Source organism: Neopelma chrysocephalum, unplaced genomic scaffold (assembly GCF_003984885.1).
Source record: "Neopelma chrysocephalum unplaced genomic scaffold, ASM398488v2 Primary Assembly neopelma1_43, whole genome shotgun sequence".
Taxonomy (NCBI): Eukaryota; Metazoa; Chordata; class Aves; order Passeriformes; family Pipridae; genus Neopelma; species Neopelma chrysocephalum.
The window spans coordinates 5,863,059-5,881,794 of NW_020897702.1; the positions used below are offsets into that span (position 1 = coordinate 5,863,059).

Consider the following 18,736-nt stretch of genomic DNA (forward strand, 5'->3'; position numbering starts at 1 on the left):
GGTTTGGTTCTTATAAACCTGAGTAAGCCAAAGTCTGGATTACTCAATTATATATGGTTGTGGGATTTGTTTTGTGAGCATTTTACTGCGTGGTGCAGATTCTCAGCATCCTTCTCTTCTGCTGTGCGCATGTGCCAGTCTCTGAAGAAGGAGAGAGAAAGGAGTTTTAGGTTATGATTTGGGGGCCCAGAATGTGCTCCATGTGCCCCTTTTTCATATAAGGCTGCCCCCAGACGTGCTGGAAAGTATTTTTAAGGAGGAGATGATATAATGATGCTCTTTTGAATATTTACCTGAGACTGTATCTGTGCAGTTGAGTTCATGTCTGTGCCTTGGAAAAGGATGTAGTTCTGTGGTGTCTGTAGTTCTCACTTTGCAGTGCAAGTTTAATAGGAAGGTGCAAGCTGGCCCCAGTGTGTGGTTTTGTGGGCTGAAAGCTTGTCACTTTTGAAGGAGCTGAACCTTAGACCCTGGCACTCTGGTACTGGTTTTCCTCTCTTAAAAATGTTCATTAAGGAGCTCTCCATAATACCTGTCTGCATTGAGTTATCTTTGTTCCTTTCACTTTTTGATTGAAATACACATTGCTTTATCATCAGTTTGGTTTACTTGTCTTTAAGCAAAACTAAAAGCTTTAAATCCACTCCTGCTGCAGTGGATTTAATCACTGAGACTGGTGCTGCCTTGCCTCTCTGTGAGAGGAGTTAGTCAAATTCCAGCTTCTGTGTGCATAGGTACTTAGTTTCTCACATCTGAGAGTGAGGGATAAAGGAGTAGTGTGAAATTATGCCACATGGTTATCATTTTGAGACAATGGGGTTATTCACTTGAATGTCTGCTAGGTACCCTTGCAGAAGGTCTTATGCATACTAGGTTCATGCATTAGAAGAAATGGATCAGATATTTTTTTATCAGCATCTGTCTTCGGAACCAGCGTCCCTGATAATGATTGGTGACTGTCCCAGAGAACTATCAACTCTGTTCATCTTCTCAAGTCAGGCTTTTCAGCAGGCTGGCTCTCACAGAGTGTCATCACCTGAAAGATGAACACAAAATTATGAGACTTTATGAGACAAAAATTAATGTGAGAGTAATGGAAGAGTGGGTTCTAGAAGGTAGAGGAAGTAGGGGGGATCTAGGAGATGTAGGAGTAAGAAGGTGGGTAAGGGTCACTGCAGTGTCAAGGGGATTGGACCCCTCAATGTTACGTATCCTCTCGGTCTTGCCCAATTGATTTCACGATAGAAAAAAAATGTTTTATCCCTGGAGCCTTTTTCTGCAGCCTCCAGCTGATACAATCTAAATAATGCATCTTCAGTCCCACTATAGGTACCTAACCTAACCTACTGTCTTGGCTGTGGCAATGCCCAGTGGCAGAAGATTAGGAAGAGTATGCAAATAGAAACAGATATAATGGTACTTTTGTGATGTAGTCTCCTAGCTCTAAGCAGCTCAGGGATTTCAACACCTAGAAACAATACCTTTGTTTTTACTAAACTTGAATGGGGTTTTCTTCCAGGAAGCGGTGTAATTTTAAGTTCAAATTAAAGTTTTCCAAGTAGTGTGATCACTCTCTGATCCACAGCAACCTGCATGAATCATATGCTCTATATGTGAAAGCATATTACCTCTAAATGGTTTTGAACCTGCCTCTGGCTGTCTGATCTGGTGTCTCCAGTTCTTGTACTGGAAGAAGAAAGGATCAGTTATTCTTTTTACCTGCTTTCTGCCATTCTTGCCTTTACAGGCATTTATATAGTCTCTTTCTCTCCTTCAGTGAAAGTCATCACGTTAGTCATTACTCATAATGAAGCCAAGCCATACTATGATTATTTTAGTTGCCTTTCTTCTCAACCTTTTCTAATTCTCTAGTGTCCTTTTTGGGATGAAGGCAACATGCAGATGAAGCACAATTGGTTGTTGGCTTGGGGTTTTTTAATATCAGCAAAATATTTAAGTTTCTTCAATCCCATTCCTAGTAAGTCCTAACACTGAATTTCATTTTTTTGGACTGCTGGATAACAGGATTGCATCCTTGGGCCTTCAGCTGACTATTACTTATATGATTTTCCACTACGTCTATCACTTTTTACTAAAACACACTGAATTTTATTTTATTGCATAAAATGTCCCTTTGATGTTCTTTCTGGTTATTTTGTATTATTTTATAATCTCTCAAAGGGAAGACAATATTTCCTCTAACTGTTGCCTTGATATTCACCCCTTTCCTAGACTGTCTTTGATTATCTTGTTTGCCACAAATCATGGTATAGCCTTCTGTAAAACTCCCCTGATGATCTGTCTCCATTAAGAACACTCAGTTTGTTGTCCTGCTCTTGGCTTTGTGTTGCCTAACTGGCTACTCTCCTGTGCAGGGACCTTTCCCACTTACCCTGTGGTGCCTTATTTCCTGATGCTCTGATAAAGGACTTGATCAAGCTGGACCAAGCAGAAATAAGAAATCTGAATAAACAGAGGTCATCCAGTGAGGAAGTCTGACTTAGGCGAAGAGACCACTTGTGCAGCCTGCTGTGCTGTGCCCAGAAATGGGTGGTGTGGGCACAGCAACAGGGTGATGCCCCTGGCATTCTGCCTCCCAAGGAAGTAGCTGGTGGAGGTGGCCTCACCTGATCTTGACCCAAAACTGCAGTGTGATGTAGGGAAAGCTGTCTTAATTGCTGTGAGTGTTGGTTTTCCGTACCTACATGTCATGGTTTAGCCCCAGCCAGCAGCCAAGCACCATGCAGCCACTCACTCACTCCCTCACCAGCTGAATTAGGGAGAGGATCAGAAGGGTAAAAAGTGGAAAATTCATGGGTTGAGATAAGGACAGTTTAATGGGGAAAACAAAAGCCATGCACACAAGCAAAGCAAAACAAGAAATTAATTCATTGCTTCTCATGGGCAGGCAAGTGTTCAGCAGGAGAGCAGGACCCCATCACACATAATGGTTACTTGGGAAGACAAATGCCATTGCTCCAAACATACCCCCCTTCTTCCTTTTTCCCTCCTCTTTATATACTGAGCATGATGTCATCTGGTCTGGAATATGCCTTTGGTCAGTTGGGGTCACCTGGCTCTGTCTCCTTCTGATCTCCCATGCACCCCTAGCTTCCTTACCAGTGTGGCAGTATGAAAAACATAAAAGGCCTTGGCTCTGTGTAAGCACTGCTCAGCATTAACAAAAACATCTCTATATTATCAGTCCTGTATTCAGCACAAATCCAAAACACAGCCTCATACTAGCCATGGTGAAGAAAGTTAACTCTACCCAGCCAAAACCAGCACACTGCAGTATGAGAAATAAAATTTTCTACCTCACAGACATGGTATAGTGCTTAAATTAGTAAGCAGCATAGTTCTTGCTGTAGAGCCCTGAATAGAAAGAAACTGGGAAATGCAAAATATTTTAAATATTTAATCCAATTCTATTTGAGCATCAGTGTGACCCGTGCTCCAAAGTCACTTAAGTGTTCTTGAAAAATGCCACAATCATTAGTAAGCAGCTTGCAGTCCGATTGCTGGTCAGATGTGTGCACAGGGAGAAGGGGGAGGTACCCCTATAGGCTGAGATAAACCTCCAAAGTCCTTAAAGGGGAAAACCAATGGTTTAAATTAAAAGATTGCTGGCAAGCCTTTTAAAAATGCCAGTTGTCTGAGATGAAGAGACTTACAGACTTTGGGATTTGTTTCTGATGTCACTGATACATCTTTGGAAGATCTTGATATTTCTGCTATTTTAATGCTAATTCTAAAATTACTGATCTTCATCTACTGTACCTTGTAGGTTTTAAGCAGAATATCAATCCACCTTTTTTAGCAGTCAGGCAGAAACTATTTAAAAACTGTTCCTGATGATATGCAGCTGACACGATTTTAAAGAACAGCCGTATGGGAGTGTTTCTTTTAGAACTACACACAACATGGCATTGTAGGATTCTTGCATACAGAAGAAAATAAACTAGGTCGGCACAGGTCAAACTTCGGTCTTCCAGTGTGAAAAGCATCTATTTTAAGTGGAAGATGAGAAATGATATAGTAACTGTTACCCTGAAGTGAAAAATCATGCTGTTTATGTATTTAATTGGTCAGCGTTTGCAATGGGGCTTTTAATTCTGCTGCTGTCGGATCTTGTACTGCTGCTGTCGATCACAAGTTTTCTCTTTCTTAGAAGACTCATGGTAAATTTATTTTGGATAGTTTCTTAACAGGTGTTTCCTCGACGTTGCGAATGCTTTAAATGAGAACCGTGCTCCATGTCCGGAGTTCTCAGCTGAAATCACACACAGCCTGACACGGGCGCTGGTGTGTTTACTCATCTGTGGCCATACTGACAGCAGGCCCTGGCGGGTCCCTGCTGCCTGGCCTGGATGCAGAACAGATGTCAGGGATTAGGAGGAAGGATCCAGGGAGGCTTTCAGGCTGCACATTGGCGGAAGTCATTCATTGTGGAGATGCAGACAGGGCTGCTGGACCTGTGCTGAGGAGTCACCCAAAATGGGTCTTGGTGTGTTTAAGTATCTGAATCAAACCCAAATGTTTTCCTGGTACCTTTTAATTAAAGGGAAAGCATAAATCAATACCAAAAAATAAAGTTAATGCAGCAAATTATATTATATTTCGATAGTGTTCTTCCCAGCAAAGAAGCTGGTAATATGGGTCTCCTAAAGTCGCATTGCCTTGCATGCTGTGGGTGGAAAGGCTGCCCAGTCTGTCCTGCTGGGAAGGGGTGTGAGGCAGGAGGTGGCTGTGCTGCCTGACCTAAGGCTGGGTGGCCAGCAGATTCTCTGCACCTTGGACTAGCACTTGTGGTCAATTTGTCATTTTGTCAGTGTCTTATGATAAACAGAGGGGACCCCTGGTGGCCTAGTGGTTAGCGTGCAGGACTCTCACCTCTGCGACCCAGGTTCGAATCCAGCCAGTCCCCCGGGCAGATGGAGTCCGTTAGGCCTGTGAGGCCATCCATCTATGAGAAGGTCACTCTAAACAAACCTACGTCCTGAGGACCTCACTGCCATTGTCCAAGCTTGCTTGGCCCCGGCAGATGAACCTTAGGATTAAAGGGTGGGCTCAGTTCAGCGCAGGCTGTGTCTCACCTAAAAAATCCATTGCGCAGGCTGGAAAGGTAAAAAGACCTTTCCCCAAATCTTCGTTCGCGAAGATGGGCCATTATTATGATAAACAGAGCATTTCCTGTGGGACTACCTGTCTTCAGCAGTCACTGGCTCTTGTGTTTGGAGTGTTATATGCTCAGAAATCAACCATCTGTGGAAACATAGGGGTGGCACAAGATGACCAAGACTGAGCAGTGCAGAAGATCTGCTGTGGCACTGTGTGTCTCCTACAAACATCAAATGCTGCACTGCATTCCTGTGAGGCTCGTCAGGCATTTCTCTGGGCTGGGAACCTAACTTTTTGCTCCAATTCATTTATTTGTAGATTCAGAGTAGGTATCTGTAGCTGTGGAGAAGAGAATTTATATAAGTCGTTACTATATTGTGGTGATGCTGTTATGAAGGTTTCAGGAAAGGGTTAAAGGAAGGGAGAAGGCTTTGGCGAGAGAGTGTGGTGGGAATCATTGTAGATGTACTTTGTATGTGGTAATTAAAGGCACAGAGACATGGGACTCTATGAAGAGGTCGTATGTGCTCAAGCAATGGCATAAATTGCTCATTGGGAATGAGAGGCAGACTCTCATGTGCCGTAGAACTTGAGTTTTGGTCAGCAGCTTCAATCAGGAGATAAAATTGTTTAGATGGCTCAGGCAAGTGCATAGATACCCGATTCTACTTACCTGAAATATTTAATAGTGTAGTTAATGTGGTTTATGTTCTTGGGTTTTTTTAATCCACTCTCTTAAGATGGTCTATAAAAGCACAAAAAAGCTTAGCACAGGATACACTCTGTGGCAAAACAGGTAGTAAGAGTAAATGCACATCTCAAATACTTTTTTTAAAGTTAATAAAACAATCATGTGAGATGAGGAAGTATTGATACTAATATAAAAAAACTATTTTTCAATATAGTATTTGTTTGTTTAAAACCGTATTTTTGAAACACTCCATAGAGGTTTATTCTATCTTCTGTGTTTTCTGAGGTTAGGACATATGCTCACATTCATACCACTGAAAGTGATCTTTCTGCTTATGGCAGAGCATCTTTTTACTTAGAAATGCTACTTTGCTAATAGTGAGGAGGATCTGTTTTGTGTGAGGAAGCCAGTGCTGTTGCAGTAGCATAGCTGGAAGATTTCAACACACAAAGCCAGGAAACTTGAGGGTTCTGACTCTTTTTGTAGGTATAACTTTGTAGGTATAACTTGTATCTTCTCTAGCAAGCAGCAACTTCTGCTAAACATAATTACTGTCTTGGAGTTTTAAATTCAAAAGTGGGTTCTATAAAATTTCACTTTTTTTCCCCCTGCAGCTTTCATGATAAAGGCACAGTTATTAAATAAGGCCTGCTAATATACAAGAGTGGTTGCTCCTAAAACCTTCACAGAAAGTTACAGGCAGCTAACAAGAGTGGTTGCATGCTGAACATTACTTCAAGAGGAGGACCATAATGTAAAGGATGAATTTCTTTTTATATGCAGAGTAGAAGTTTGTACTGAAGTGCATGAAGAAGTGAACAAGACAAACTGTTACGTTGTCGGGTCTGTCAAAGTTAGTGTTTCATATTTACTTTGTTCTTTCTATTCATGCCTCTTTTGGTGTAATTTGAAAGAGAAGGAGAGAAAAAAATACAAGGATTCTAAAAACGTGTCTATAGGATTGACTTTGCTTTCACACTGGGAAGGACACTTTCCTACATGTTTTACCTCGGCTTGGTGAAGTTACAGCCCTGTGGCAGGTCACTGCCCACCAGCAGTTAGCTACCGATGGGCCTGCTCTTCCACATTTTCAAGGGTGAGTTCATTTTAAATTGAAATACAAAAGAAGATTATACTGTGTTGCACAACTGTCCAGTTGGGTAAATCTCAGAAAACTCAAACTATCTTATGATTCAAAGTAGCATCAAGCCTGGTGCAGATGAGGAAAATTAAATCTTGACATAAACATTGTCAGAGGTTGGTTGTTTTTCCCCAAGTTGTTCGTAGTCCACACAAACATGTGCAAAGGAAGGAATTACTTTTATTTGATGATTTTAATTTGTGCCGGGGGAGCTCAGACTAATACAAAATTATATTTTATAGTTGGGGTTTTTTAACCGGGAAGAATAATTAGCGTCTCATGCCATTTAGGTAAAGTTTTACTGAGCTGTTTCATCCACTTTAAGGAGAAGTTCTTTGGTTGACAAGATCTGTGTTTCCTAATAAAATTTCAGGAATCCACTTATCCATTTACATGGAGTATGATTTTACTACTAAGTTTTAACAAACGGTCTTCTCCAAATGACTTTGAAGAAACATTAATTTATGGGGTTTTTTATTGAGCTTACTGTAACCAATAATGAAAAAAAATGATGGGCTGCATGAAATTGCATCAGAGTTTACGCTGCTAGTGAACCATAAAATCAAATTAAAGCACCATCTGATTAATTTTCTTAATTTTTTGCTATCAGAGTAATAATGGAAAGTAGCATGGGCAGACTCCTTGTTTAATTGGTACTGTTGTATACTAATTAGGTAATGAGATACAATAATTTCTTCCTTAAGTAAAGCTGCAAATGTAGAATATATTTTTAGTTAACACAAAGCAGAGCTTATTAACATCCTTTGGGACACATTTGGCTGATGATATATTCATTCATCTATCAAATATTAATTTCTGTAAATTACATTGAGAAATAAGATAGAAATAGGTTGCTAACTTGCTGTGTTTCTCCATTATGGAATAAGAATTCCTGACAAGAAAATAAAAGCATGTAGGAGCTCTGAGGATTTCACTGTGCTTCTGTAGTGTTATAACTCTAACTAGTTTTTCCAAAATCATGGCTGTGTATGTCAAGTTACTTTGGGTGGAGGTTTTTCTTGAACTTGAAGATACTAATTTACTGGTTTGTAGTTTTGTATTGCTAATTCCTGGAATTTTCTGATCATGAAATAGCTTAAAGCAAGCAATTAGTCTTTTTTGAGTTGCCATTGTGTTTTTCTGAGTCTTCTGTACTTCAGTTTGTATTTTCCTGCTTGCTTTTATCCATCATAACTGGCAACTTCTTTAACAAAAAGTTTCTTGCCTGAGACCTGTATCTCAAAATTCCTTGGGCTTTGCTAGGAATGCCAAATATATGCCTTTGTGATATTGTGTTGGCATTTTTCTTTTTGCTCAAAGTACTGCTCCTGTTGTCCCTCCCTACATTTATATCCAGGTGCTACATTAAAATTACCAATAAACTGGATAACTATGTCATGGAAGCTACGCAGTGGAGAGATTTCTTACTCTAGGCTTCCATATGTCTTTGACTGGCAAAATTAAGGGAAAAGGGTAAAATATGTGAGTGAGGTGTCTTGATTTCTTTTTTTTCTTTTCTCCTCCTACTGCTCTCAAGGGGATATGGCTCTATGAGCAGACACTGCGAGAGGGAGGAAATAGGTTTGAGACTGGACCAATGTATCATTGTGTTAAATCCAGCCAGCCAGTGAGGTCATTGTTTTCATCTGAGTCATTTTAGAACGAAAACTCTTACATTATGGAAAACATTGCACATCTTAATTTCAGACATGGAAATATCCAGCCAGCCTTTCAGTGGCAGAGCTCCGCTGATTTCATCTGAGGTACTCCTGACTCCCAGTGGTGTAAGCAGGAGGGGAAATAAAATTTTTCTGCCTCATTTTTTAACACTTTGCCACTAACCCAAAGGAGTTACTCTTTAGGCACTTTTCCAGCCTAGACACTTGTTGAAGAGGGAGCTGGTAAATCTGTTGATCACACCTTTCAGCCCTGAATCTAGTAAGGCTGTCCAGCCTGGTGCTGGCTACAGTTATGCTGTGGGGAAGTCCTTAAGCACCAACTCACATTGAAGCTAGACTGTATTCCACTGTGCACAGGGAAAATCCTTGAGACTGCATTCCTGGGTATTGATTATATTTCATATTTTGGCTCCAAGAGGCTCATTCTCTGTGTAGTGTGATTTAACTGAGGGACTTGGGCAGTCTGCCCAGCACTGCAATTGAGTTGTGTGAGCAGGAGCTGACCCTGTCATCCCTCTGCACTCTAGGCATGTATATGATCTTTAAGGTGAGTCTGATATTTGTAGCACTTTGAGGCTCTTGTATAATACAGTAATTTTAACACAATTTGTCTGTCTACTACAGTATTAACAGCATGGGGTGAAGATACTGACCGTTCTACATAAGCTAATAGCAATAGCGGAAGGTTTTGACTAAATGTAATAAATGCCTTTTTATCATTTGAAGTGTGAGATAGTTGATGCTTTCAGAGTAATTTATGAAAAATGGATTGGTTTATGGCACAGTATCTTCCAGTTGTTACATGACGTGTTTAGACTGTTAGTATATGGCAAGTCTTGTGTCTCCTTAAGGTCTGTTCAGTTACTTAATTGTTGAGGAATTAATATTTTTACCCATTCAAGGTTAAACTTCCAGGTCTTTTGAAAGAATACTACCTAGTGCTGGTGCTGAAACATTCAGGCTTAAGAGGACCCAAAACATGCAGAGCATGCACAGTGCAGCTCTCTAAAGGAAAAAGGGTGGGTAATGGTCTGCAAACTATAAATATATATTTGTTGGGGAGTTTGCACATTGATATTGACAATCTGTGATAGTTTTTTTAATGCATGGAATCTGTTTCTACTGAAGTTAGGGTTCAAATTTTCTTATGTAAGCATTTAAAAAAAATCTGCTGCAAAGATGTCTAAGATGTAACATTACTAGAAGTGCAATAATTTCAAAATTGGGGTAGCATGTGTTTTACTTTCTACTGAAAATATTTCCTAGACATTTAAAGCAGTGTCTGAATCAGCCTTGTTGAATCTATAGAGCAAATGGAAAGCCATATTTCCCAGGAATCTGGAAGTTTCCAGAATATTGCTGTAATGTGTCTCAGTGCTAATGCCTGAGCTTCTCAAGGAGAATAATATATTTGTCCATACACCCTGCCTTCAGATGAGGCACTGGAACTTAAAGATAAATGGAGGGGGATTGTTCGCCCAAGCTAGCAGCACTAGTGGGAAAGTGTCTGTGATGAAGGCCCTAGGAGTAGCACCTCACATCAGTTGTCTGAGGCAGAGATAAGCTTTGAAGAAAACTGTCTTCGTTGACTGTATAACAGTCATGCTTGCAAGTGACTTGCCTAACATGGGATGGGAGTGGAGTGACCGACTGGGATTCCCCTGCCCTAGGTTTAGCCTTTCTCAAGTGGTGTGCTCAGACCAAGCCACTGGTCTGGAACTAATGGGAGGAGAGGTACTGGCAGAGATGCCTACCTCATGCATCTCAGTTGGCTATTTGAGGTGGGGTTGTCTGCTGCTGGGATGCATTGCTTTCTGCTTTGGGTATTGAGGCAATGCAGATGGAGCAGCAGGGCCAAGGCTCCCAGAGCTGCACTTGCAGCTTCAGCCGCATGTCTCATCAGGAGGATCCTTCAGTGTCTTAGAAGTCTAGATCAATAGTATCTCAGTGATGGCATTGAATATTTCTTGTGCTGTTGCCATATGTGAATTCCTCACAATAGTCATGTGGCCATCTTTTCCCTCACTCCTTATTGATGGAGGGGCATAAACATAAGGCATACAGGCCAATGTGGTCAGCCATATGTTCCATTTATTATTTAATTAAGTCAACTTTTATACAGTTTAGTTTGTTTGGGGCACATGCTTACAACAAGGTGATTGGATAGCTCAGTCTGTGCACGCGTCTCATGTCTCCAGTTCATTGGACCTGATGTTCTGTCCATGCGATCTGAAGTCATAGTTGGAATGTAGAGGCCTTCATAATTAGGACCTTTCTGAAATCTGCAGGTGCACCCTTATCTATACTTTCTCAAGGCTTTCTTGCTCTAAACATACTATGTTCTCAAACCTTATAATTAGACACACAGCTAACAAGTATAAACATTGCATATTTTCACACAGTCTATAAGCATAAACATTACAGCTTACAGCTTCTAGTCATGTCAAGCAAGGCCTACAGAAATGCAATGGAAATTGTTCACAATTTGAACCCTGCAACAACTCCTCCTTTCCTCAGTGCTGCCAAAGGCAGAGCCATGCTATCGTCCACATGTGACTACTGGTGACTTAAGTGGTATGCCATCTCCTGACTGCAGGTTAGACTTGAATCCCTAGCTTATAAAGCTAGAATTAAACAAATCTGAAACCATAATTGAGTGACTTATTGCGTCCTTACCCATGTCTCATGGAGAGAGCTATGATCAGGCTCCAGGCGCACTTCCAATAATACTTTTTACGTGCTGTAAATATAAGGCCAACTGTTTCCATCATGATCTTATGCTTTTGCTGTTCATTTTTGTCAGAGTTAAGATGCATGGATATATGAGGAAATGAAGTAATAAAGAACTTTTGTTATTCAAAATAAAAATTTTAATTTTGTCTCACTTTTCTAGAATGACAGAAGATGATTGAGATCCTTGTTTGGTTTGTTAGAATCATTTACTGGTTCCCAGTTGTCTAACCATGCTGTGAAAAGAATACCAAAACAAGTATGCATGTTGACTTCCCACCCCTGGGCACTTTTGGCCTTGTTCTTCTTGGAAGTTGCTGAAAATAGTGGCACCACCTATTGGTGGGATAGTACAACTAGGAGTGATGCTTATTTGCATACTAAGGAAAAGTAGTAAAACAGAGAAAAGAGTTCAAAATGTATTCCATATTGCAATTTAAAATTTGTTTAAAAACAACCTATTCTCTATTTGATATGCTTGTGTATAGCATGTCCTTGAGTTAAAATAAGCAAACAAAAACTCCAAAAAAAGACCCAAAAAACAAAAAAGCACACCTTAACCTAGGCTTTGTAAAATAATAGTACAAAGTAGATCTTCCTGGTCATTCTGAATGGCCAGTATTATCACTTTTTTACTGTGTTTAAAAGAAGAAAAAGAAACTACTCACTCTTACAAAAGTTGTTTACAAGAGGTTAAAGGTATTGGGACCTAAATTATTTCCTTCTCAGTTGTGAAATAACTGGAGCCAAGGGTTTTTTTCTTTCTTTTCTTGTTCCCATTCTTTTTAACAAATGTTATCAGTTCTCTAAAATGAGTGCTTTGTCTGTGGCAGATTAATCAGTGCTTGAAAGGCAGTCTACTGGTGGCAGCAGTTTAAGTTGCACTGTCCTCAGCAGGAGGACTTGCATTAGTCTCAAGTGTTTTGGGGGGGTGCCTTGTGATTAATGATCTCTGGTAGTTAGATTTGGATTGGATGTTTACATCAGTAGACAGAATAAAAATTACTTAGTTGCATACTGTGGGGTCTGTGTGATGACAGAGCTGCTCAAAATTCTGATTTTTTTTTTAAAAACAACCTATTTCTACTCCTGTTTCTTGTGAGCTTTACCAAAAAAAAAAAAGGAAAAAAAAAGTGATCATTCCTGTTTGGTAGCTCTGCTTTTCCTATCTACAGGGGTATAACTGATAGCTGAAGGGTGTTATTCACTGAGACTGGGTATGGAAATGCCCTGTTTCACTGAAGATGTAACGTAGTACTGTCTTCACTGCTGTCAGGAATAGCTGAGCAACGGGAATGGAGCACAGCAACAGCTGGGAAGCCTGAGAAAAGCTTTGTTGGGATATATAGGTGTTCTTATTGTAGCTTCTGTTCATAGCCCAGCTCTCTATCCTGCAAGTTGGAGAGTATCCTAAAAGTGCTGTCTGTGGATGTCCCCAGAACGTGCTAGGTGATTTCCAGTGAATCCTCTGCTGAGGAGCCCTCATCCTGTGAGCAGATGGTGTGATCCTGCCAGAGTGTGATCCTGTGTTCAGAGGCAGAGCTGTGCATGCAAGACAAACCAGTTCACTGTCAAGCAGCATAGCAGTGACATAACTCCAAGGGGAAACTAGAGGTGAGCAAGAAAGAAACTTTCAGATGAGCTCAGAAACGGAGTAAAATTTTCATGAGGATTGTGTGGAAAAAGGCTTGCCAGTACTAAAATGAGTGTTTGACAGGGTTCAGATGAGATTAATAGTTTCACTGTTATGGTGACGTTTTTGGAAGAACAATACTTGAGTAAAATACATAATTGCAGGCAAAAAGTATTTGGCTTTGATTTTTTCTTGATGTGAGACATGTCCAAATTCATAGCCGTTGGTTGAGATGTCAACATTTATAACAACAATAATAGCGTTTAAACTTCTATTGAACACATACTCAGATTGTTCTGCACTTTGAAAGTGTGTCAAGTTGCTTTCAGCTAGAAAAGCAAGAAGTGGAACGTAAAATATTTCAAGCAAAAATAGCAGAAAATGCATATGGAATACTATGGACCCTTTTTAGCCTTTATTAGCAAAGGCAGCGTAAGGACGGTCAGCGGAAATAATGCTGATGTGGTTCTGTGACTGCTAGCACTTGCAGGGTCACAGCCAAAGAAGAGCAAAGCATGAGGATAAATCTCATTAAATTTTGGCACTGTTATTACAGTTCTACTTTTTGGCTAACAATAAAGTTATGAATTCCCTCTTATTCCTGCACATCCTTTTCTTTAAATAAGCATTGATCAAAACTGCCTGTATGCTTCTGGCATTCACATGTGAATGCAGGCATGAGGGCTCCCAAATAACTGAGAGCTGATTCTGGGACTGGAATGTGTTTGCTTACTGTCTGTGTGGGTGGCAAAGTGTCCATAAATGTTTTAGCACTGTCTAGCTTGCTCTTGGTTTCAGTACAAGATTTACCACTGGTCTGTCAGTCCAGCAATGGCATGGAGGATTTAACATTTAAAAATGAAAAATGCTTTTGGAAGTACTCGCTACTGGGCAATCCAAGGGCAAGTTACAGAATCACAGAATCAACCAGGTTGGAAAAGACCTGTGAGATTGAGTCCAGCCCACCACCCTGTCAACTAGACCATGGCACTAAGTGCCACATCCAGTCTCTTCTTGAATACCTCCAGGGACAGTGACTCCACCACCTCCCTGGGCAGCCCATTCCAATGTCTGATCACTCTCTCTGTAAAGAATTTCTTTCAAATGTCTAACCTAAACCTCCCCTGGTACAGCTTAAGACTCTGCCCTCTTGTCCTACTGCTGGTTGCCTGGGAGAAGAGACCAACCCCCACCTGGCTACAACCTCCTTTCAGGGAGTTGTAGAGAGCGATGAGGTCTCTCCTGAGCCTCCTCTTCTCCAGGCTAAACAGCCCCAGCTCCCTCAGCTGCTCCTCATAGAGCCTGTGCTCCAGTCCCTTCCCCAGCCTCATTGCCCTTGTTTGGACACTCTCCAGCACCTTAGTGTCCTTCCTAAACTGAGGGGCCCAGAACTGGACACAGTACTCAAGGTATGGCCTAACTACTGCTGAATACAAAGGGCAGAATCACTGCCCTGGTCCTGCTGGCCACACTATTCCTGGTACAGGCCAGGATGCCTTTGGCCTTCTTGGCCACCTGGGCACACTGCTGGCTCATGTTCAGCTTCCTGTTGATTGGAACCCCCAGGTCCCTCCCAGCCACTCTGCCCCCAGTCTGTAGGACTGCATGGGGTTGTTGTAGTGACAGTGCAGGACCCTGCACTTGGTCTTGTTAAACATCATACTGTTGGATTTGGCCCATCTATCCAGCCTGTCCAGGTCCCTCTGCAGAGCCCTCCTACCCTCCAAGAGATTGATACTCCCCCCCCGACTTGGTGTCATCTGCAAATTTGCTAATGGTACACCCTTGTCCAGATCATCAGTAAAGATATAAAACAGGACTGGGCCCAACACTGATTCCTGGGGGTCACCACTAGTGACCAGCCACCAACTGGATGCAGCACCGTTCACCACCACTCTCTGGGCCCGACCCTCCAGCCAGTTCCTAACCCAGCACAGAGTGCCCCTGTCCAAACCGTGGGCTGCCAGCTTTTCCAGGAGTGTGCTGTGGGAGATGGTATCAAAGGCTTTGCTGAAGTCTGGATAGGCCACATCCACAGCCTTCCCCTCATCCACCAGGTGGGTCACCTGATCATGAAAGGAGATCAGGTTGGTCAGGCAGGACCTGCCCATCCCTAAACCCATGCTGGCTGGCTCTGATCCCCTGTCTGTCCTGTAGGTGCCATTTGATCACACTTAAGGTTACGGAACAGATCATCCTGCCGGGCACTGAGGTCAGGCTGACAGGCCTGTAGTTTCCCAGGTCTTCCTTCTGGCTCTTCTTGTGGATGGGTGTCACATTCGCTAGCTTCCAATCATCTGGGACCTCCCTGGTGAGCCAGGACTGGTGATAAATAATAGAGAGCAGCTTGGCGAGCTCTTCCGCCAGTTCCCTCATCACCCTTGGGTGGATCCCATCTGGTCCCATAGACTTGTGAGGATCCAAGTGGCTCAGCAGGTCACTAACTTCTTCCTCCTGGATAACAGGGAAGTTGCTGCTAGATGTGACTTAGTAATTAGGTGAACAACTTTAAATGGAGATCAACACCAGGAGAACATACTACATGCTATTGATGAACATCCCGGCAAGGCACTGTGATGGCTTTTCTCAGTTTAAAAGCTTTACTGTAGTGATTGGTAGAAGTCTTTTGTTGTGATCAGTCATGTTTAAGGGTATAATTACAAATTTTGTCTTTTTACAATCTATTTCAAAGGCTAGTAGATATTTTGTGTAGTTCCATGTTCTGCAGCTCAACTTTGTGTTTATCTGTGCAGTGCCTTGGCACTGCACCATTGCAGGCTTGCAATGCTTGTGTGCTACAGTAGTGAGGCAAAACTGAGCCAGCCAAGCCTGCCTTCCACTGGTGAGGCAGCTGCTACAGTTTTGTGTCCGTGGGTATGGACCTCCCTGCCTTTGGCAACGTTGCATGTGAATGTTGGTAGATGTGTGTATGGAGCATACAAAATATTGGGAAGTAAATGTTTTGGGAAAGAGATATAGCAGTGTCCATAACTGGCAAGAGAGCAAAATCTGTCTAGACACTGGAAATCCTGTCGAAACCCTTCAGCCTGTGTTTCAGTTGTGTGCTGTACACAAGTCCTCGCACCAAAAAAAAAAAAAAAATCCTTTCTGTCCCTAATGTGCTGGAGAGCTTAATGATTCTGATGGGAAGTGTGTGTGTGTGTTGCATGCAAGAGGTGAAAACGTTGTCTCAAGTCTTCCATTTAGCAAACCTGGCCCTTAATCACCATTAATTTATCTGCAAAAGATTCTAATGATCTAAAGTAGCATTTCTGTAAATAGTACTGTATTTCAAAACTTTGTTCCATAACTATGTGTATATGCTGGGTTGTGCAGGGTTTCTTCCTTCTCAAATCCCACAAAGCTTTTTCTTCAAGCATTGAAACAATGCGAAAAACGCAAAGATAAACTTTGAACTCTTTGTTTGTAAAAAAAGCCATTCGCAGGACAGGAGTGAATCTTTCCCACCCTGGGTTTCAGGCAGCAGTAGTTTGAACAGGAAGTGCTGTATTTAAGTGGAATATGACTGAAACATTTTAGTGAGAAATGTGGTTTTTTCATGTCAGTTTGATCCTGCTTAGAGATCCAGGACAGTGGGTAGAAACAGAGTAAGCAAAAGGCACAAAAGATAGTCAGAAGGGCAAGTTAAATATACTTATGGTGCTCTTCTCCATGACTTAAAATGTGTCTGCCTGAATCCACTTAATATCATTAATATCATTAATATCATTATATTAATATCATTAATATCATTGGAGGATTTGGTCAAAATGCTTTTAAAAAATTGTTTTCAAAAATTTCTATGGAATCTGAGGTCAAAAGGAATCATTGCAGTGAAAAATACCATTAGTATTTGTTAATTGAAGGCCTATCTTCTGTTAAGAGTTGATGAGGCTTTCCACCACCACCAAATTTCAACATCACCCAGTACCTGTCTGATGCCATCACTCTACCTTTTTGCTTGTAAACAACCACTTAACATGTAATGGCTTGAAAATACTCATGATTTATTTGTTTGTTTCCTTCACAGGCTGGAATGGTGTTAAGATGTGGATACTTCTGGTTTGGCTTGTTTCTCGTGCCCACTGCGTGCCTTGTTAAAGACGTGGCGTGGACAGCGTAAGTCCCAGACCAGTCCTCTTGGTGTTTTAGGAATTATTCTGTATTCACGTGTTGTCCAGTTCAGTATTGTTCTGTAAAGAACTCTGAAGTCTTTCAATGAATGCGAAATGGTACTCCTTTGTAAGGAGTGAAATGGGCGTGATTTCTCACCTGCCAATGCAACCAACAATGTGAGAGAATGAATAGTTAAGTCCTGAATCTGAAGGAGGAAGCCTTGTCTGAGTAATGAAGGTGTGTCTGTATTGTCTATCCTTTACTTAAAGGCAGATTTAAACTGGACATCAGAGACTTTCTATTCCTAAAAAGGAGCAAATAATTTGTTCAACCTGTCTAAGCTTAGGTAGAAAGTAAAAATGTCACACTCTAATCCATTCTCAGTAATCTGTCTCAGTAAGTTATTCATCAGCTGCTTTTAAGTTCTCCTTCAGTAGCAGATCTTCCAAAACTTAACTGAGCAATATTCTACACTTTATGTTTGAAGTTGTAATGATTCCTTCCCTGACCAGAGAGGAGGAAAAAACTTGTGAAATAGAAGCTGGTGTAATCCCCTTCTCTCAAAACTCTGTGTTTTCAAAGCATTACAGGAGGCAAGCAATTTCAAGAACTTGGATTCAAAGGGAAGCAACTTACCTTCTCTACCATTGCAATTTGAAATGCAGAAGTATCATTTTCATTTAGAATTTCTGCTGTTTTGTTCAGCATGCTTTTAAGTGTCTTAAGCACCAAACCTCTCATCCTTTCCCTTGGAAAACAACTAAGAAGGTTTTGTTGCATGGATATGTAATAACCTTGTGCAAGGAGGACCCAGGACATTCTTGGGCAAAAGGCAGATCCTAACTGGAGTGAAGGAGAAATATGTTAGCTTGTCACTTTTCACAGAGGCTCAAAGTGGAAGCATCGTAACACATAACACTTGGCTCCAGGAATGAACTGTTGGTCAGCCAAGAAAGATTCTTAGTGTCATAGAACCATTTAGGTTGGAAAGGACCTTTAATAGCATCAAGTCCATTTGTAAACCTAGCACTACAAAGTCCACCAATCTGCTTTATGGAGTAATGCAGAAAATACTGCCAAAAGCAGAAAGTTTCCCAAACACAGGCACATTTCAAACATCATTATGAAATCAAGTCATATGCATAGATCTGAAAAATGTGGGTTTTATTCATATGGGGTTGATAGCAGAGCTAAATTAAATTGGTAGTAGGCAAATCTACCAATCAGTAAGTACTTCTTAAACGCTTTCCTGTTGTCTCCCTCAGCTTAATTTTCACAAGCTGCTGCTAAAATTAAAACTAGGTATCATACTGTAATATTTCTTTTCAGGCTCAAACTATGATTTAATAGTCCAGCATATCAGAGGGCTTTTTGTTGCACTCACTAAACTTCTTCAATTGAAAATTATTTTAAAATTCTAAAAGTGGAGCCAAAATGTTTAAATTTAGATACTTAACTGTGTCTGTGACCAGCTCCTTAAAGCTCTGGGGAAAAAAAAATCTTAAAATTCATTTAGCATAACAGGCCTTGCTCCTGTGTCAGGCATTATTTAAAATTATCTGCTTAGAAGTCAGTGGAACTTTTGTGATTAAAGCTAAATAGCAGATGAACTGTTTGCAGCATCA

General features: G+C 41.1%; 1 protein-coding gene across 6 annotated transcripts in view; it reads left to right on the plus strand.

The window, feature by feature from the left end:
* ATP8A2 (ATPase phospholipid transporting 8A2) overlaps nucleotides 1-18,736 on the plus strand; it is a 329,286-nt gene that overhangs the window by 275,001 nt on the left and 35,549 nt on the right. For all 6 annotated transcript variants that reach the window (XM_027677856.1, XM_027677860.1, XM_027677858.1 and 3 more), the window contains one exon: nucleotides 17,026-17,114. In XM_027677856.1, coding sequence (XP_027533657.1) covers nucleotides 17,026-17,114 — 89 coding nt within the window. The remainder of the gene's footprint in view (nucleotides 1-17,025; nucleotides 17,115-18,736) is intronic.